Here is a 21,801-nt window from a genome sequence, read left to right on the forward strand (position 1 = left end):
TGGTCTTGGAGGAGTGGAAGGAGGCCAAGAGGACCTCCAACCGAGTGCCACCATTAATGGGAGTGGAAGAGATAGGAGAGCGAGCCAAGACTATATGAGGGGTCCATAGGTCTGGAGAGGGAAGGACAAAGAGGATGTCGGTTAGGGTCTGTCTAGAGGAAACACTGATGTGGTTATCAGCCATAGGGAGGCCAGGGTTGGAGACACGGATATCCCTCTTGAACTTTTTCCTACAAGACTTAGTGAGAGGGATAGGATAGGAGATAGAGTAGCAGTTTCAGGAGATGGGAGAGATTGAGAGCACCATAGAGGGTGCGAGGCGGCAAGAAGGGAGCGTGAGTGAGGAAAGAAGCACAGCCCAGGCCGAGCACCATAGCATAACATAGGGGAACACAGGAGCAGTGTGGACGGAAGATGGGGAGGAGGGGTGAGGGGAGCACACTGTAAGAACACCCAGAATCACCTGTACTAGAAAGAGGGGGGAAAAGGGCCTAGTTTCAAACAAACAGCAATGTAAAAAAGTTTAGTGGGGTGCAGTGATAAAAATACAACCTTTGAAAATGCTGATTTGGGTTGTGCATTGACTCTTGATACACCCCAGCCGTGACCTTAGAGGCTTTCTAGACCTGAATGACTTACCTGTAACCTTTGTCAACACTTTTTACCTTTTTAATGTTATATAAGGTCTGTTTTCCTAATGCACCTATGGATTTTCTTTAATTTAAAGTCATACTGTGCTTTACCCTGTTCTTGATTACCACTCACCCCACTATGGAGTTATCCTTGAACCTTCAACACCAGCTACCAATGTGGAAGTAAATAAAGCCTAAGGATTGCTTGTTTTCATATGGCTTGGATGGTAAGCCCTGACCCATAAACATGGGGATTTAGATTTCTCTTTACAGATGTGGGCCAGGGATGTCTGTTATGCGTACCTGCTGTATCTATATCTTGCATTCTTCAAGTTTCCTCTAGTGCATGTGGTGGATTTCACCTGCACCACCTCCAGTCTACTGGCCTTGAAAGTCCTTCTGAATTGCCACCAGAATCTTTGAGGGGTTCTAGATTTTGGGAAGCTAGGTGACCACTTATTAAGAAATACTATATGCTAAAACTTATTTGTTTCGCCATTCTGCGTTTAAATCTATCGACTGGTGGCTATGGTGGCATATCTACTACATCGGACAGAGCTGATTATCAGTTGCTATAACTTAAATCTCTTTCTCAATGTGCCTCTAATTCATGCTTTTTAATAAGGGCAGAAGAGATGAATTCCTAGTCCAGTACCTCAGAATGTGGTATATTCCGAATTAATGAGGGCTCTCTTGCGCTCTGGATGTATTTTAGATAAAGGGGCTTTCCTGGTGGCTATCATCTCAGCCAGTAGAGTTTTTTTTAAATCCTAGCTCTTTCCGCTCCTGAGCCTTTTACATCAGAATAAGGAACTCCTAATGACACCTTATTTTTTTTTTGGACTTATATACGTATAATCAAGATTTTTACAAGGTCGCCAAGTTGATACAAGAAGAATCTGTTTAAAAGTTTGTTAGACAGTTCAGAAGTTCTCGTGATTAGTGTCCCGTTGTTTATGTTGTTGTGAGAAGTTTGTCGTTTGATTTCACCCAGCAAGCCCCAGGTCACTGTGGCGGCGAGGCTTTTGTCAAGTTCATTGCCGGTTCTAGGATCTTGACAGTCGCTATGGTCCATCTCGTTTTTGACAGTCGCTATTGGACACCTTATTCTTTCCTACTACAGGTGGTATTTTGAATGTAACCTTGATCAAACAACAACTATACCCTACTGTATTTGTATAGCCAAACTCTAGCTGTGAAACTGTGACAACAGTTTTTTGTTTACCACAAATATGTTGTGACAAGTGAATATGTAAGCAAGCTACTTACAGCTAGATTCCATCATGCATAGAAATCCAATCATGTTTTATAGGCACTGTTGTCTGTACTTGAATTCCTGGACAAATGTGCACATTTGGGCTGCCATGTTTGAGAAACCATTTTGGGTAAATGCAGCCCATTATTCCCTGCTCCTACCAAGTTTGAATCCGAGCATGATCTTTAGCTGGAAATGTAAAAGTTGCTTACTTGTAATGGGTGTTCTCCAATGATGACTAATGCTCTTGTATACCCTGATGTTGGCAGGTGGAGTGCATTATGTGAGGTTTAATAACAATGGTCTCCCTGGTGCCGAACATACAGGGAGACTTCAAACCAACTACCTACGGTTTTAATTGAGCGTGCCCTTTTGTTGCCATGAGCACTCCTTGTCGCACACTTAACTTAATTTTATTGTGATATTTCATCAACATTTCTTTGAAGTTACTATGTAAAAAAATAATCTCTTGCCTTAGGGAATATGTTTAAGATTCTAGTAAGGATACCCTCATTTGACAACTAGTTTTACAGGTAAGTAACTTACTTTCATCACCTCTCCCCCTATACTGCATGATATCCAGACTTTGCTAGAATATATCAATTCTCAGTACCCAAGGATTAAGAAAATGGAAGCATGTTTGCAGGCATGGCTACACCATGCACACCGGTGCCATTGCACTTGTCCAGGCTACACTTCTTACACATTTACCGACTTCCATACCTCAGTCCCTTTTCTACTCTTTTCTCAAATGCTTCTTGCAGAGCTGTAATGCTGTTAAAGTGAAATGGGATAAATTGTTGATGTCTCACACAGGAAATCAGTGAAAGATCAAAACGCCTTGATTTAGAAAAAGAGAATCTCCAGTCCAAGCTTGATGCCGAGAAGCATGTGATGAGAGCCCAGCTGAGAGATATGATGGACAAACACCAATCTGAACTGAAACTGGTCAGTGAGAAACACAAGGCCAAAGTACAAGAGATTCAAGAGAAGTATGAAACTGAACTACAGGAGAAAGATCATGTTCTGCTGAACTTTCAGAAACAAATGGAAGAGAACAGTAATTTGGGTCATGCAGCACACACAGATGCTACAGTCACTGACCGCATTCGAAGATTGGAAGGTATATGCATGTATTTCTTATTTCTGTGCAAAGCTATATCCTTCTTATTGTTCACAAGTTACAATCGTTTATACATATTTCTGCTTTTTTCAGCACAGTGAAAATTAACTTGGTGAAATCCACTTTTATTTTTTAAATATTTGTTTTCAACAATCAACATTACAATAAAAGAACAGTGGTTCACGGAGTCCCCTTCCTCAATTCTCCATTTACAGTGCACTTCCCATCTCCTCATATATAAAAGCAGTACCCCCCCAGTATCTCCCCCCCTCACCCCTGTCTCACAATACTCATCCCAAGTCGTTCTTTCCGAATGTCGCTTACCATCCTCCCGCAATCACTCCTGATCTACAATCTCAATTTTTTAGGATACCTCCTACTCAGGATTTACCTCCATGGATCGTGCCTGTGCAATTACATATTGTTTATAAGGATCCCAAATGTCTTTAGGCTTAGCACAAGGGTGAACAGTCATTCCATATTCATTCTCCATCTCGTTACAATAAAGAATTGTCTTCTTTCCAACATTCAACTGTAGGGCATTGAGCCCTCCCCCACACCATTGCCACCCTTCTCTTTGCCAGAAATTACAGCCTGGCCAGCAGCTGTGCATGAACAGTAATTTGTTTAGTATATCCCAATAAGGACCTCTCTGGTGTAGGAATGCACCGTTCTCCACTGGTGTCACTCAATAACTCACACTGCCTGCCAAAATTGATACACTGGGGGGCATGCCTAAGGCACAGGTGGAAAGTCTGCTGATGCAGCTACACAACAAATGCATTGATCGGGGGTATCGGGAAATATCCTGTGCAACACCGTATGGGGTATAGTAAAATTGGTGTATGTATTTAAAATGAATCAATTTGAACCTGCTATTAAGAGCTATTCTCTTAATCTGTGCACAGAAGTATAGCCACATCTCGTCAGTTATACCAACGCCCAGTGAACTCTTCCCACTTCTCTCGAGAGGACTCCGCCCATACCCCTCGGGCCTCTAACAGCTAGAGTAGATACTATTTTCCTAGTGTCTTTATAACCCCATCCAATATGGAAGTTGTCTCTGGTCCCTTCGGGAAGGTTGGAACCAATGCCCCCAGAGAGTCCCGTATCCGGAAATAGAGAAACATCTCCAAGCATGTAACATTCCCTTCACCCTTCCAACATTCCACTGACAAAAACTGCCCCTCCGGGGAAAAGGTTCGGAAAACTAGAGAAGCCCATCATTTGCATACACATCACATAATCAAGTTCCCCCGTCAAAGGTAGACCTGGGATGTGAGTGACCGGTAACTCCTGAGACTAATGTACCCCCCACCCCTCAATATGCACCCATGCCCTGCAAGTCAGTTCTACCCTATTCTGTGACTTAGACGGTCTGCCAGGAACCGTCAAGATGAACACTCGAAGGAGGGTGGGTGCTGCGACGGCCCGCTCTATCTCCACATGCCGCCTATCTACTCCCTTATCAAACCAATTAACCAAAAAGCCAGCTTGAGCACCTTCATGGTATGCTTCCAAATCAGAAAATGCTATCACCCCTCTCACAATGGCGCAACTAGTTTCTGCCAAGCCATTCGGTGTTGTTTGCCCACCCAAATAAACAGAGACAATACTGACTGTACTTCACAGAAATGGGATTTGGGTATCTCGAATGGCACATTAAGAAAAACATACAAAATATTGAGGTAGTAAAACCATTTACTGCACTTATTGCACTTATTAATGGGCTGGTGACCCCCTCTTCCATCCAGTGGTCACGGCCTGGAACGTACCTGTTACCTCCCTGGCACTTCACTCCTCTGTGGATCCTATGGATCATCTAGCACTTACCCCTTTCCCCTAGCCCCTCTCTCACTCCTTGCACGATCCAAATGTTCACAAGACCTAGTAGGTCCGCTTTTTCTGTATTTGGCCTATTCCATTGCCTTATGTTTCCCTTGTTCCCTTCCCTTTGCCCTGTGGGCGCATTGAAACACCATTTTCTTGATGTATAAGTGCCTTACAAATGCCCAATAAAATAAAAATAAATGTTCACCAGCAAAATCCTACCCTAGAGGTTGAGGGGTAGTCCATCCCTCTCCCAAAAACTAACCTGACTTGCTCTAGAACTTGCAGTTACGCTGATATACCACCACAGGGGTGCGGGCCATGTAATTTCTCTAATTATCGCATATATTCCATGTGCCATTGAAACTCTAAACCATCATCAAACTGCTTAGCGTAGTCAGTGAGAGGGAAAATCACTGATTTTGTAGTGTTTATTTTTAATCTGGAAAAATCGGTTCTAGATTGTCCTGCGGGTTAATAACAAAAATCACCATGTCATCAGCATAGAGAGAGACCACCACCTTATAACTATAGAGCTGTATCTTTCTGTGTATTCGGCTATCTCTCAGTAATTCAGCCAGCGGTTCAATTGCGAGGGCAAACAATAAGGGTGAAAGAGGGCACCGTTACCTGGTGCACCTCCCTAACGAGATAACAGGCGTTAACTGGGTGTTCACTCTGATTCTGGCATCAGGCAAGGTATAAAGCAACGAGACCATGGATATAAACTAGATTCTCATACCCATTATCTTCAAAACCGTGAAGAGAAAGGGCCAGTCCAGTCGAACGCCTTCTCAGCATCAGTGCAGCCACCCCAAAGTCATCCTGACACAATGCTGACATTAACCCAAACATGCACTGCAACCCATAAGAGGTGGAGAATCCCGGAATAAACCAAGATCGATCAAATTTAATGCTTTTTTCCATTAGACAGGCCAGTCTCGCATCTTACATTTTTGCCAGTATCTTGTTATCTAGGTTAATAAGCGATATAGGGTGGTGAGAATAGCAGTCATCTCCATCCTTTCCAGGTTTTAACAATACTGTGACCACCGCCTCTCTCATAGAATCTGGCAACTGCCTTTCTCGTAATCACTGTTGATACATATTCAAAAGATGTGGGGCCAACCAAGGTGCAAAATACTTGTCAAATTCGGCCGTAAAACCATCGTGCCCAGGGGCTTTCCCGGACGACAACGCCTTATTGGCCCGAAGGATTTCCTGCTCTGTAATGGGCCGGCACAACCATTCTCGTTCCTCTACCTCATACTAATATGGCACAGCCCTGTCAAAAAAGTAATCAACACAGCTTGTGAAGCCTTGTCTGTGCGGTGTATAGGCGGGTTTAAAAAGCAACAAATGCTTGTATAATATCCCTATCTACATACATCGGAGTCCTCTGCCTATCCATGGAGGATAGCTCGGGGCAACGTGCTCACCTTGGAAGCAAGACGGCACGAAGCACCATGGGTTCGATCCACGGGTCCGCGCTTAGAAACCTCTGGGTATTTAAGCGCGTTATAAATGCAACTAAGACAAAAAAAAAAAAAACAATTACGTAACTAAAACAAACAATTCATGTAACAGCGCCTCGATGCCCGCGGGCTGTGTGAGCGCTTTAAAAAATGCAAATGAAAATCCTTAATAGAAGTTATGATGTGTGACCTAGGAGTGTCAACTCTGGTGGCCTTCACAAGCAATTTCCCGGGGCGTTGACCCTCCACATTCTGCCTAACAGCCACTTTACTGACAAGAACTTTACTTCTCTCTGAGCCACATCCCTAAATGTTGCCATTTCTTCTCTAACCATGCTCTGCTTAATTGGGTAATTCAGTAAATCTGTGTCCCCCTGCAGGCTCTGGATGTGTACCTCGCTGTCCATCAGTTCACTCTGTATCAATTTCAGTATCCCAGATTCCCTAGAGATGCATTCCCCTTGCACCACACATTTAAATGTTTCCCACAGCACTGAGTTCGAGACGACCGAACCTACATTTTCAGCAAAAAGTTATCAATAACTTGTGCAATCCCCATCGAAAACACGTTGTCAGACAAACCCTCACTCTTAAACGGCCAAGCCAACCTCTTCCCCCATTCATCCGGGTTCATCCAGAACCATCACTACCGGCGCATGATCTGACATTGTACGTGCTAATATAGTGACCTTCTCTACTCACCCAGTAATCATCTCCGAAATCAGAAAGTAATTGAACCGTGAACCAGATGATGGACCGATGAGCTAAATGTATACCCTTGTCCGTCCCCTTGCCTAGTCCACCAAATGTTGTTCAATTCCCATTCCCACCACAATTCCAATAGCTTACTGGTTGTTTTCTGGGGTGAACACAGCCCCCCCCACACCTCGCCAGTTCTGTCCAATTCTGGTTCCAAGACAACATTAAAATCACATGCCCAATTAAGCACACTCCGGGAAACTCTGATCTAGTTGTTGGGCTATCCATTTAACGTGTTCACCCAATCAATGTTGGGGCCATAGTAATTAACAAAAGTAACAGCCGGGCTGTGTAATACTCTCGCAACCACCAGCTCCATTCCCGCTTAATGTTTAATCATATGCTTCAGATGGAAGCCCACCAAACTATGTATCAATATACAAACCCCTCTCGAGTAAGAGGAATAAGAGTAGTAGCAATGGCACCCCTGCCTAAATGATGACGTCTCATGTACAATAATACCCTTCGGGCTTTAGGTGGGCAGTTCAACCCCTGATGTTCCAGGTAATACATTTCAGCCCCCTAGCCATCCTCGTGTAGGCCCTTCATAAAATCTCCCAGCATTCTATGAAGCATCGCTGCATCATCCCTTCCATGAGAATCACTGAACCCTGTCACATGGGAAGTGAGTCCCAAGTTGCAATCGAAGACAACTCCTCGAGCCACTGTTGTTCCCCCACAACAACCCAAACCACCCCTCCCCGCCGGCAACACCAATGTGCCCCCCCAAAACCCATTAATAAACGTAGGATTCCACACAAGGGCAGCTTAGCACCCACCCATCCCTTGCACCCCTACCACAGTAATAGCCGCTTCCCGTCCACCACCAAGTAATATAGCCCACATTCTGCCATCAGTAGTTAAGTATATATCACATTGACCACACTTATACTCATTTTTCCCTCGTCACCTGGGAGCTCCTGGCAGCGTTTCAAGGAAGGCATGGTTTTCGTCTGAGGTGTGAAATAATAGCACTCGTTCCTCATGCTCCACCCTGAGTTTGGCGGGAAATAGCATGGCATATCTCATGCTCCTCCACCGCGATTGGTTCTTTACATCAATGTACGTCTTTCTGGATGCCTGCACTTTATCTGAAAAGTCAGGAAAGAGCTTGATAGGATCTCCCTTTTTCGTCGGAGTTCCTTTCTTCCTGGCTTTACGAAGAGCGAGATCTCTATCGCTTGATAGTTCAGTATCCGGGCTATGATAGGGTGGGATGGAGCCCCCGGTATTGGTTTCTTACCACTCGGTATTCGGTGTGCCCTTTCCACTATTAAGACCACCGAAAAGTCCTCGGCTCCCAGAGCCTCACGCAGTATTGACTCGACCAAAGACTACATGGATCTCTGCTCCACCGTTTCCGGAACGCCCACTATCCTCTAATTATGCCTTCTAGACTTGGATTTGATGTCTTCCTGCTTGTGCGCTAGTTCCTTCAAGGCTCTTTTCTTGAACAAGCTCTCTGGATGCGGACGAAGACTCATCCTTGAACATGGAGACATGCCCTTCCACCTCGTCCAACCTCTCCCCATGTTTATCTAGGCGAACCTGCATGTGGTCCACTTTACAGGTCAACGTGTCCATATTCCCATTCAGTGATTGTTACTGGCCTGTAGCTGATTAAACATTTCTTTAATATCATGAAACGCCTCTGAGGTGTCTTGGGAAGAATGTTGGGGGGCTTGTGCCCGGGAATCCTCCATCAGCTTGTGGCTTTTGACCTGAGAAGATTGATTTATTTATTTATTTATAGAGCGCTTTACACCAAGGCGCTGATGTGTCCAAGTGCAATTTCGGCCACTGTTTCCCTGCTTTGCTCACCTTAGACATCCTGCTGCATGGCCAACCCAGTGTTTCTCTTACGCCTTTGGCGTCGCAAAGTTCACTGAGGCGACAGTCCCAAGTGTACAGATATTAATCACTGTGCCTCCCGACACTACCTATTGATCTCCAATATAGGCCTGCGACTGGATGTCTCTTCCACTGACAACTCCGGGGTCAGTCCGCTCAGGAGCACCATGTGCCAATCCCACCTCCTCACTTGACTACTCACTGCTCCAATCCTCTACGTCTCCCAGCGGAGATACCCCAGCCTGAGCACCAGCAGGGTTGACCACCGCTAGCACTCGCTGCGGGCTTCGCCAGACCAAATATCCAGTTGCTGCTTCTCGCTGTTTATATCAGCTGCCCCGGGTAGTACCTTGCAATTGCTGACTCGGCCCCAGTCTTTCCATATTCTGCAGTATGGCACTGGCTCTCCCAGCAATGTATGCAAGCCTCCACTGGATCCAGGGTTACAGCACTCCTCATGGGGGGGGGGGGTTCCCTCTTGTTCCATTATTTCAGGCACAATCCTAGCAGGGCCAATACAACACTCCTGCTTGGGCAGGAGTATAATCACCATTACAGTCACTGTATTTCCCCACTTTATATTGCTGTCACTTGAAAGTTGATGTCCTGCAATGTGCTACCCCAGTGTTGCATTTAAGTCTGGCAGTTCGACCACAGAGTGCCCCCTGGTATGCTGTAGCCAGCACACTCGAGCATTCACTGCCGTGTCCCACAGCAAGCTAGTCCCAGAAGAAAAGAGGTAAGGGCTCACTGCTCCTGGCAGCACCACCTTTAGGCACTGTGTAAAGCCCCAGGTCACACCAGCACTGTTTTCCCAAGGTACACTTCACAGGCGCCTATTGCAGCTCCCGGGAAGCTCACAGTCCCGGCCGCATTGGGGAGCGCCACCAGTCCCCTCTGTGCCCCGCAGTCTCTTACAAACTCCCAACGCTTGCAGGCTGTGAGTTCACCAGGGGCACAACCGCCTGCAGAACGCAGTCAATGCAGCAGTCGCGGGGGCCGGAGCCGAGCATAGTGGCAGCCTGATGCCTCCAGGGTTTTCCTCTAGCCAGACCCACTCACCATCGCACAGGATATAGTAAAAGCTCCCTTGCCTTCAATTACCGGGTCCCCCACTGCTCAGGGACCCACACCCCTCTCTGAGATGTCTCAGATCAAAGCAATTGCCGAAGACACAGAGCCTCGCTAAGCTCTGGAGGGTGCCCCGGCTGCTCACCACTGGCTCAGCCGCCCTGCTCAGGTCCGGATCGATAAGCGGAGCATGCCGGCAATCGCGATGCAGCTGCACGGCAGATGGCCCATATGCAGGTAAGAGAGCCTTACCCAATGTCCCCACTCTGCGACACCTGCGTGGAACCCGAGGTCCTCCTGCTGCTGGGCTGGAGTAATAGGCCTGAGGCTGCCCAGAGTTCGCCATCAGAATCTCCTCTCCACCTCTAGCTGGAAGGTGTAAATTTCACTCAGTTGTGAACAGGTCATTCACACATCGACACGCTCAAACACTAGGTTAGTGGGTTAGAAAAACCAGGATGTGGTCCGGATTCATGTGGGGGTGATCAGGAGCTCACAGGCCTGTGGCCATCCTGGCTGTGCTCACTAACGCCCCCCGGTGAAATCCAGTTTGACGCTTGCTAAACTTAGCCAAATCAAAACTTGCTCTCTACCAATACCGTTTCACCTAAGTGTTTAGGATAGATAAATGTTCTCTGCTGGCATGCATACGTGGGTGACTCTGTGGATCTCCCATGCTCCTTCAGACATGTTTCACCCCGCATGTCACTGCTCAGCCCTTTCTCGGTCTCCTGATAGTGTGTGTCGGACACCCTTGAAGTTGCTACTTTTACATTGTGGCTTCATCCATCTCCCAGCCTTTCCACATTCATTCCTTGATCTATGTCTGGCATTCGCGTTCTTCCTTCATGGTCCTTTCAGCCATCTTTTTTTTCCTCCTGAATTTTCTTCACACCAGCCCTTCCCTGACTATTCATGCAGTACACCTGCATTGACAAATTGCTCGCTTTCTCCTCTGAGTCTCTCCTGGTTGTCCTTTTTCCTTCAGGCTCATTCGTAGTGTGGTCCCACCCCAGCACCCTGCTCTTATCCTGAAATCTTGCAAAATGCTGGGGATCCATTGACTGGGAGAGACTGGGACAAGGTAAGCCCCACTAGAGAGCATTCTGTGATGAACGTGCTCTCTTGAACTATGAAGTGCTTAGGTTCAATTCACCAGGAAAACTGTGCTGCACCTGATGTGCTTAAAATAAAATGTACTTCATCAATCTTTTCTGTTAAGATGCGCTCACAATGTTATTCCTGTTGAAAATGAAATATTTGTTTGGTTACGAGCACAAATGTTTTCCTGTATAAATATTTTTCTTCTTAGAACTTTATTTCTCCAACAATATTGAATTTAAAATCCATCTGATATCCCTGTATGCGGATGACTTGTTATTGTACTTGAGTCATCCGGAGGAGAATTTACAATATATCCTGGACGTGATGGGGAGATATGCGAGGTTGTCGGGCATAGCGGTCAACCCCCAGAAATCGTACATTTTCCCGTCGGGCTGCTATAGGGGTGTTCCCACGGAGCGGCTGCCGGTGCTCCAGGTGCCCTGGTCAGTCAATACATTCCGTTACCTGGGAATAGATATCTACCACACGGTGGAGGAAGAATACAAGCGCAACACAGAGATGGCTGTTGAGAAGATACGCGCATGTATGAGCTTTTGGCAGAAGTTGCCCTTAGCGATGATGGGGCGTGGGGCGATGATCAAGATGGTAGTTCTGCCTAGGCTGCTACATTACTTTAGCAACATCCCATACATGATCCCTAAGGGTTTTTCCACTAAAATAAATGGGGTTTGCAGAGAGTTTCTGTGGCATGGTACTCGTAACAGAGTAGCGCTCTGGAAGTTACAGAACTTTCATGAAAAGGGGGGAGTCAAACTCCCAAACTTTGAGGCGTATTACATAGCGAGCCAACTACAGTTTGTGTCTAAATGGCTGTCCGACGAAGAGACCCCAGAACTCAGACTATTCGGGCAAGATTGTGCCCCATTTTTCTTAAAGGAGGTCATTTGGTTGCCCGAGGCTGTCACGAGAGGGTACCCGGCGATGGTGAAGCTGGGGTGGAAGGTGTGGAGACGGGCATGTACAATGATGGGTGACCCACTTCCGTGTTCTCCGCAAATTCCACTGGTTGCCCTGGCGGGGGTGGATGGACAGCTGAGGGAGATTATTAGGACCTACTGGGAATCGGTGGGGTTGGTGACATTGGGCGATGTGTGGCAGGAGGGTGCTATTAAGGGGTTTGTGGAACTTAGCGAGGAGATTGGATTGCACGAAGGCCAATATGTTACATACCACAGATTGGGGAAGAAAATACGGGAACTGTGGCCTGAGAATATCATGGCAGACGAATCGGAGGTTACGATGGCGGGGATATATGATACAACGGAAGGGGGACATGAAATTTCTAGGCTGTATGAGATGGTGATGTCGAAAGTTGGGAAGGAACTGGCATGCCTACGATTGGAATGGGAGAGTGAGGTGGGGATCGAAATGGGAGATGGGATGTGGGAACGGGCTTTGGGGTACCACAGGAAAGTGTCTCGAAATGCCAGACTGCAGCAAATACAACTGTACGTCACGCACAGAGCGTACATGACCCCTCTGAGGATATCCAAATTTCGGAATGTAGGCAGACAGGCGTGCCCCAAATGCGACGAAGAAAATGCGGACATGACGCATATGTTTTGGGCGTGCCCAGTGATTGAGGGGTTCTGGAGGGAGGCGGCGCGCAAGCTGAGAGAGAGAGGGGTCACGTTTGCCATAGACACCGCCTGGGCATGCCTTCTGGGTGGGTTTTCCAGACCTCGGCAGCAGAAACATGTAAGCAAACTGAAAGACTTAGCGTATGTGCTGGCCAAACGACGAATAGCCATGGGCTGGAAAAAATGTAGCAAGCCACGGGTTGAGGTGTGGTGGAATGACCTACAGAAATGGGCGGAGGCTGAGACAGCGGTGTGGCAAGAGGCGAGTTGTATGTCTTGGGAGGAGGAACTGGGCTCTTTGATGGCATGGAAGACATTGATATCCTGCATATTCGGGACAGGGATGTTGGGAGATCCAGATGATGACGATGCTCGCTCATGTGCAACAGAAGCGGAACAAGACATGGAAAATGGCTCGTGAGGGGGGAGGGATCAGGGGAGTAGTGCGCACTAATGGTTAAATGTTTATTGGAATATTGTTTATTGCACTGCTGTTTGGTTTGTATCGTTGTTTGTGTTGAAAAATCAATAAAAATCTATTTTAAAAAAAAAAAAATATTGAATTTAAAATATATTTGTGTGTGTGTGCACCCATGTTTAAATATCAACATTTTGGTTTTCTTGCAGCTCAAGTGAAATTGAAAACCGAAGAAGCCTCCAAATCAGAATCCAAATTCTTTAAATTAAAGGCTTGGTCAAAATCAAGGATCAAGCAGTTGGAGGAGGAACTGAAAAATGTAAAAGTAACACATTCTTTTTTTTTAATATAATTTGAGTCTAAACATTGCCTGTTGTTGCATGCAATTAAATCACAATTGCTTAGACTATGCATCAAGGTGGCAACCAAGAGTTGAAGGGATTCCCAACAACTGATTGAGACCCCTCAGTTTTCACTCCTTGGGTATGAGTCTCCTGCTTGAGAAGTAGTCTTACTCTTTTCAACACCAATAGTTCATACATTTTAAAGGACTTTTGCACCAGTAAATGTATACGTCTTCCCCCAGCCCCTTCTGTAGTGTGCTGTTCCTAAGACCATGACAAAGGGAGTAATTTGTAAATGAAAAAAACAGAAGCTTTCCTCTTTTTTGTCCGGGCTTTACATTTTTATTCCTTATCCTGCCACTGGCCTCCCCTTTCAAGTACTCTGTTGATTGAGCTCCCATTCTGATGTGGGAATTTCTGTTAAATTGCACATTTTTCATAAATGAAACCATCCAACCGCATGGTGGCTTCACTCTGATAATCTATTGTATAATTAGAAAATCGAGAAGCCAGCTAAGTTTCCGATATTCATAGTAAAAACTGTACTATACAGTAACTGTATAGTAAAAACTCCTTCTTCACCTCCTTCTTCTACACCTCCGCAGGCCGTACCTCTGATCTGTACCCCTCCCCGCAAGTCCTTCAAGGTTGGCAACCGCCTCCACATTGCCACTCTTAACTCTCCCTCTGCCATCAAGCATTCCTCTGATATCTGTCGCCTTCTCGAGGTACGGGACCTTGACGTCCTCGGTCTCACTGAGACATGGTTCACAGCCAGCTCTGTCACTAGCTTTGACACACTCCTACCTGATGGTTACATGATCCTCTCCGTTCCCAGGCCTAACCGTGCTGGGGGGATGTTGCCCTTATCTTCCCTGAAAACTGTATTTTTAGTTGCGGTCACTCCCGCTCGCAGAGTGAGTGAGTTACAAGCACTGTCAGTTAAGCCACCCTTCGCTGTGTTTCATAAGGACAGGGTTGTCCTTACAGTTCGTCCTTCCTTTCTTCCGAAAGTTGTGTCGGAATTTCATTTGAGCCAGAAGGTCATTCTTCCGGCATTTTATCCTCATCCGCATCCTGCTAAGGGCGAGGAGAGGCTCCATAGGTTAGATCCTAGGAGAGCTTTAAGTTTCTACATTTCACGCATGTCCCGGGTCAGATTGGACGATCAGCTCTTTATTGGTTACGCTGGAAGGCGTTTGGGACAAGCTGTTACTAAACAGACTTTGTCTGGATGGATTATCTTGGCAATTTCTGAATGTTACCCCTTGGCGGGTAAGGACCCTCTGGTAGGCTTACGGGCCCATTCTACTGGGGGTATGGCTGCCTCTACTGCCCTGCAGAGGGGTGTTCCTATTCGTAACATCTGTGAAGCAGCCACTTGCAGCCACCATTACCTTTACTACTTACACCTGTGGCCTGACTTTCGTCTCCACAGGTAAGCGGTGTCTTCTTAGTTAAATGACAGACATCCAGTGATTTATTTCACGCTTTTCCACTAATATGCTTTGAGCCTCCCCTCAGTATCCCTTATTCCTCTTTCAGCACTTCTGGAATATCCTGACCACACAGTCCTCCTCTGTCCTGATGAAGGCCCTAGGAAGAAATGGCTCACTTAGCCCCTTTATGGCGTTGAAACACCGGTTATAGACGCATTTCCCTCCAATACACAGTGTCACCTTTGTTAACTGTTTGTTTTCAAGATATGTATTATAGACCTGCTGTCCATTTGTCTACTGAATTTTGACCCCGGTCTACTTCGAGTAGCGACAGTAGTAACTGTATTATGTCTTTTGTAAATATCACTATGCAAGAACAATATCTTGCCTCTGTTTTGTTCTGACTGTGCAAATTATGATTGCTTGTGTTGTCTTCTATGATGTTCAGAAGTATCTCTTAAACAATGTAAAAAGTAGATACCAAAAAACTATGTAAACATACGTTTGTGTAACCATAGGTGTGATTTTTTTACACATCATTGTGCTGAAACTTCGAATGAACCATAAGGGGGGGAGGTTCTTCTATAATTTTGCTCTCGACCCGTTCGTCTGTGTTCTAGTAACAGTAACTTTAGGAAACATGAGTCGCTGAGTTAGTAAAGTGCTCCTCTCGTTCCTATCGGTATATTATACTCTCCTTTCTATTTGTGCTTCCTCGTATTCCTACTGTATTCAAGGAGTTAGCACTTACCTTCTTTGAGCCTCTCTTGGAACCTCGAGTCTATCGTCCTTCCACCGTTCACGCTCGTATCACTGTAAGCGCAAGCTTTTTTTTCTATATTTAACTGTGATAGTCGGCATCTTAATTAAATCGTTGGCGTGCAGTTAATCTATCCTCTTTACTTTCTATGATTTTGCTAGTATCCTCAGTAGTATAGTCCTTCTTTTGTGTTTAATTATGGAACTCTGGATTTTTCAAGTGACATCTTGGTATGGTATACCCTTAGCCTTCTGTCAGTCGCATTTGCCTTAAATGTCACTTCTCTATCTTCATCTAGTAGGCCTTTTTACATATATTTATCCCTTGGGTTATCTCTAGGTGTAATTCTAGGTGCCTTCTTCATAAAGATTTGTCATGTAGTTATACTGATGTCGTCACTTTTATGATCTCGGTAGTGTAGTAAGTTACATAGTCCTTCTTTAGTGTTTAGATATGGTGACCCCGGATTATAGGCCTTTTATTAGTTTGGTCCATCCTTTATTCTCCATGATGGTGCCTAAATACCTTGTTATATATGTATCTATATCTTTCATATACATATTTATATCTTTAATCCCGGATTACATCTTTATGTCTGCACAGTTCACATTGTTATTCTTAGTTGCATACATTTGAACCAAACCGTACATTGCTTTTTAAAAACCACTTTAATGCCATTCATTTCACCCGTAATAACACATCTATATAGCTTATTTCCTTTACTTCTTTGATTTACCCTTTTTGTCCTTAATGTCAATTTACAATCAATCTCAAATTGCTATCCTAACATTGTGCAAAACGGGTTTTCTTAGTATTGTGCATTTATGTATTATGCCTTTGATTTTATGCCATTCTATGGTTTCATTTAGGCCTTGGGTGTCACTTTTCGTCATATACATCATTTCTTGTTCACTTCTAAATAGTTTGTTGTCTCGTAAGTATTGATTTTCTCCTTTTAGTACTTGTAAGACTGTCCTGAAAAATTCCTCGTGGCTATGGTTTTTTTTATCATAAAATGTTTAACCATAGGGGCTTGTTGTATCTTATTTTTTAAACAACTTCTATGTTCTATAAATCGCGTTTTGATTTTTCTGTTGGTCTTCCCGATGTATTGTTGACCACTCAGACATTTAATAAGATAGATTACATGGTCCGTGTTGCATTTTGAAGTTTTTTTGTTGCCACTTTTTATTTGTGCCTATCACATTTTCTTTAGTTTTACCTGTGAGTTTGCATACTCCACATTTGCCACATGGATGATGTCCTTTTATGGGGTCCATACCCCATATAGAGGTGATACCTTTGGTAGGGATAGTTTTAGTTCTCAACGTGCTTCTACTTACACCGTTCCCTATCGATGTGCTCTTTTTATAGACAAATATAGGTGGTAGTTGTAGAATGGCTTTAGAAGAAACAAGTACTTTCCACTGTTTCTGTATAATGTTATAAATCGTTACACTCTGGATAGTAAAGGTAGTCACACAGACATTTCTCATATCTTTGGGTTTTTCAATCTTTTCTTCAAAGAGTGCCTCTATGTTATTATTAAAGGCTCTTTTTGCCACTTTTTTCGCACGTTTTTTGGGATATCCTCTATTTCTTAACTTAACTGGAAGAGTAGAGGCTACTTGTTCATATGCTTTATTATGACTATTTCTTTTAATTCGTAAAAATTGTCCCAACGGTAGATTATCCCTCAAGTGCTTTATGTGATGATCCCTACAGTCTAATAGAGAGTTTCGGTTAATGGTAAGGTTTAACCATTAATTCCCCCTGTTCATGGAAGATGGTTAAATCCAGGAAGTTGGTGGGCTGGTTATTTAGAGTCATAGTGAATTTTAAATGGCGATTTTGTGTGTTAAGCCAGGTGAAGAATTCATTGGCTTTTTCCATTGGTTTTTCCCAGATGATCAATATGTTGTCTATAAACATTGTCCATTCTTTGATGTATTCTCCGAATGGGTTACTTGTGGCATATATAATACTTTTTTCAAACATCTCTACATAGAGATTTGCTAGACTCAGGGCCATGGTTGCCCCCCATGGCTGTTCCTTCTATTTGCTTCATTTTATTTTTGCAAGGGCCAGTTCTATACACCACATAATGAAAGAGGTGGGTACTGGATCTTCATCTGTTCTGTTGAGAAGAACTTCTTGTATAGTTGCTATTGTGGCTTGTTCTGGAATGTTTGTATAGATGGGTACCATATCTAGACCCATAAAATAGTTTATTTTGGGATCAAATTGTAAATGTTCGAATTCTCAGGCTGCCGAGACATGACGGATCCAGGAGGTGGTCCTTAATCGGAGGACCTGGCTGCTCTACCCGAGGTCTGCCCTATTAATATTTACTCTGAGTATGGTTTCAAACAGCAGCCTGTGGGACTTTTTGGCACACTCGTCGCTCAATTACCCAATGCGAAAGCAGCAATGATTGCAGAACAAACTAAAGAAAGCTGCTACAAAAAAAGGCAGATCATGTTGTGCCTGTTAATGCCAAGTCCCCGCTGCTTAAGTCCACTGTCTTATCAAGGACTAGCCAGCACGAACCAGTGAAGCACTGAAAGAAAAGGGGGAGCCGTCAAAAGAAGCGCTGCCAGGCGAGCGACTGAACTTTGACAGGGTGGCTACTCAAAGATGCAGAGGAGGTCATTCCACAACTGCTGGATCCAGCAGTGTGCAGGCCGGTTGTGGTTGCTCCCACAATAGAGGTACCCAAAGATTCTCTGATCCAGCAGAGGGCTGATTCCAGGGTCCTACCAGAAACTGAAGCTGCACAAAGGGATTAGAATTCCCCCCCCCCCCCCGGTTGTAATACCCACGTCTGGGCCTACGCTGCAGCAGCTCAGAAAATTCACCATTGGGCGACTGGGGGGAACAGCCAAGTACCAGCATATTAATAGAGGTGAACTCTTCAGAACCTGTGTTAAAATCCCAGCTCTGCGCATTTTTACATTTTTAGTTCAGCTGACTTTGAGTATGTGGAACCAATGAATGCTGGGGGGCATGAGGGGCTCATGGGTGCATTGTTGTTTACCTATTATGGCATCTCTGATAAGAGCCCAGTAGAACCCCTGGAATTCTTAGGTTACGTGTTGGACATGGTGTTTGTTACCCTGGCAGAAGATAGCTGCTGTAATTGTTGTATTAAACATTTGAGTCATGTTGAGGAGGCCCTATTCCTCCAACGAAGAGTGTACTGCTTGCGGTTGCGATGGATAATGCCCAGTGCTCGAAATGGCTTTGGTCTATGTTTGCTGGGGGGGAGGGTCTGGCACAATGAAAATTTACCATGGCCCCCTGGAACACCAGAGGCATTGCCATTTTCTTCAAAAAGACAACAACCTCGGTGGGCAATGTCGAATATACTGACACCTATAAATATGTGGTGCTGGAGATGTCAACAACATCAGGTGGCACTGACATAATTGAGGCCAAGGTCAGAAAAGCTAGACAAATCTCCAAGAAGTTTTTAGCCGAACTTGCCGGTTTTCCACTAAAGAGAGTTTTGGTATTATACAAACAATGGTTGTGTCCTACAATCCTATATGGGCTAGAAGCCCTGGCTTTGAGAGACTTGCAATGGTTAGAGGGGTGGAATCCTGTTTCTGGAAAACAGTACTGGGTCAAATAAGATCGACCTTGATCGAGTATGTGCGACTAGAGTTTGGTCTTCTGTCACTGAGAGCACAACTTCTGTCGCGTAGGGGGGTCCCTGATGCTGAAGGCAAAAGCAGCCCCCACTTGCCCGCTTTTGGGAAAACTGGGTGTGAGTTATGAGCTTGATCAGGTCGAGAAAGTCACCTCCACACAGATTGACATTTTTCTTGATTTGTGCGTTGCAATTGACTGGTTTCCAGATTTTAGCGGTTGTTCCGGTTTTGCTTTATTAAAAGGGGCCTCTACTCAGCGGCTGACAAAATGGGACTGGCTATGCAATTACGATCACCTTTACACACTCAAGGTCTATGGTAGCGTGGTGGCAGTGGCACACCGTTTCATGAAACCTGAAAGGTACTTATTGCTATGCCCTAACTCAGCAGACCGTAGCTTTCAACTAAAACTCCGGACAAACCAACTCCCAGTGTTAGCGGTGTGTGGCCCGAAGCGCAATATACCGGTAGAAGCAAGATTCTGCAGAATGTGTAGAATTGAGTCTAACAAAGAGACTGGCAGACCTCATCCCGTGAGCACATCGCAGCTGAGACCAGGGCTGGAGCCCTACTACCTGCTTCGACCGGATTCACAGAGGGTAAGAGCCCTTTCCCATCAGCAATGTTCGCTTCCTGCATACCGCTCTGCAACTGCTGCTACGATCCCTACTTTAATCACCAATGCTCCTACATCACCCCCTGGGCACCGTCCGGCTTGGGCACGCTGCCAGACACTTTTATTTCTTGGATCCTAATAGACCGCCATTGTAATCAACATGGTCAATGGCCGCAACGTTATTCCCATCAGTCTAACGGTGCCCTGCCCAGCCTCCCTGTTCCTAGCCTCTGATTGGCCGCACAGTAGCACTTCCTCCCACAGCCCCGACCGTCAGGCGGAAGCCGTTAGCAAGAAACACCAAACTGAAGGGCCAACATAAGGGCCTGTCTGCATTCGACATCACCTCCTCACACCAAAACTCAGGCTTTAATTTCACCAATGTATCAGTACCTGAGGTACAAAAAATCATAGCCTCACTGAAACCCTCCAACTGCAAAGGGGACAGTTGCCCAGCACAGATCATAAAAGATGCGGCCAGAGATCTGGCCCCTTTTATCACCAAATTAATCAACTCATCATTCTCTAGCAACTCTGTACCTTGCAACCTGAAGGAGTCCTGGGTTGCTCCCATTACTCATGAAACAAAGGCTAGATCCATCTATACCCACAACTATAGACCGATCACAACAGTCCTGTTTCTATTAAAAATATTAGATAGGGTTGCAAAATTGCAAATCCAAGACTACTAGGAACGCGACAATCTGGTTTCAGACCCCAACATGGAACGTAAACTGCCCTTGTTCACCTCAAGAGCCAGATTATGAACTAAAAGTTAAAAGCAGAGTGGCCTTCCTACTCCTCCTAGACAGGTTGGCGGCCTTTGACCTGGTCGACCACAAGGTACTGTGTGACCACCTTGCACCGGCAACTCACTTTTCAAGCTCCGCTATCACGTGGATTCAATCATTCCTTAATAACAGGACCATGCGTGTCTTCTCACCCACGGCAGCGGCCCAGGGATGTCATTTAGGGTTCGCCAGAGGTCGCAACTGCATTTTGGTGAAATGACGTCCCTGGATCAGCTCTGCTCACATGAAGCCCCACTCCCTGCTCTTTCTGCCTTGCCTGAAATTCCATCTACTGTGGGGGACCAAGGAGTGAGCTTTACTTGAGAACACTTTTGATGTATCATTTTGTTTTTAGGCTCTCCATGGTCCGTTCTTAAAACTGGCAGCAGGACAGTCCTAATCTGGCTTCCTTCTTAAAGGCCAGCATCATCTAGGCCGTGCATGTGAAGAACCCCTGCCTCTTCCCTGTGGCCGAGACCAAAGAACCCTCCAAATACCAGACCCCGGGCCCTACATAATGTAGTGTGGTCATGATACCAGCCCCAGGCCCCACATATCATACAAGGGTGGTGGTGGTGCCATGCCCATTGTGTCATTGCCATGCACAGACTCTCTCTCAGGATCAGGCAGGGGAGATCGTACATCTCCTACCCCGTGCACCAGCCCTACCCAAGCTTTGTCCCTGAAATCTGCCTTTTACTCTTCCTCATCCATCCTCTTCCACATACAAACTGATGGCTCCACCCTCTGCCCTTTGGAAGCTGGCACAGACACTGTGGCACAATTCTGCTTGGGCAATGGTAACTGGCATCACTTGTCCTGCTGTACAAGCTGCCATGTATGTGTAGGGCATGTCAGAGCCTGCAGCAGCCATGTGTCAGCAGGGCATGAATACCCCTCAGTAATCATGTCTGTGCAGGCCATGCCCTGTCATTTCTTGTCTAAGCACTGAAGTAAATGGCATACCGGATGTATCAGAATCACATCTTTGTGAGGGAACGCTACTCCTATATGCGACAATGCCGCCTCCATAGTTCTGCCTGCTCTCGCATCAATTGGCGCGGTTGTGGAGAAATGGT

The 21,801-nt window shown here is 45.5% G+C and overlaps 1 protein-coding gene across 4 annotated transcripts in view; it reads left to right on the top strand.

The window, feature by feature from the left end:
* Nucleotides 1-21,801, top strand: part of LOC138503575 (golgin subfamily B member 1-like) — a 1,546,163-nt gene that overhangs the window by 593,434 nt on the left and 930,928 nt on the right. For 3 of the 4 annotated variants that reach the window (XM_069623402.1, XM_069623405.1, XM_069623404.1), the window contains exons 10-11: nucleotides 2,704-3,010; nucleotides 13,329-13,444. In XM_069623402.1, coding sequence (XP_069479503.1) covers nucleotides 2,704-3,010; nucleotides 13,329-13,444 — 423 coding nt within the window. The remainder of the gene's footprint in view (nucleotides 1-2,703; nucleotides 3,011-13,328; nucleotides 13,445-21,801) is intronic. The other variant, XM_069623403.1, reaches the window with a different exon arrangement.

Source organism: Ambystoma mexicanum, chromosome 11 (assembly GCF_040938575.1).
Source record: "Ambystoma mexicanum isolate Mex_15411 chromosome 11, UKY_AmexF1_1, whole genome shotgun sequence".
NCBI lineage: Eukaryota > Metazoa > Chordata > Amphibia > Caudata > Ambystomatidae > Ambystoma > Ambystoma mexicanum.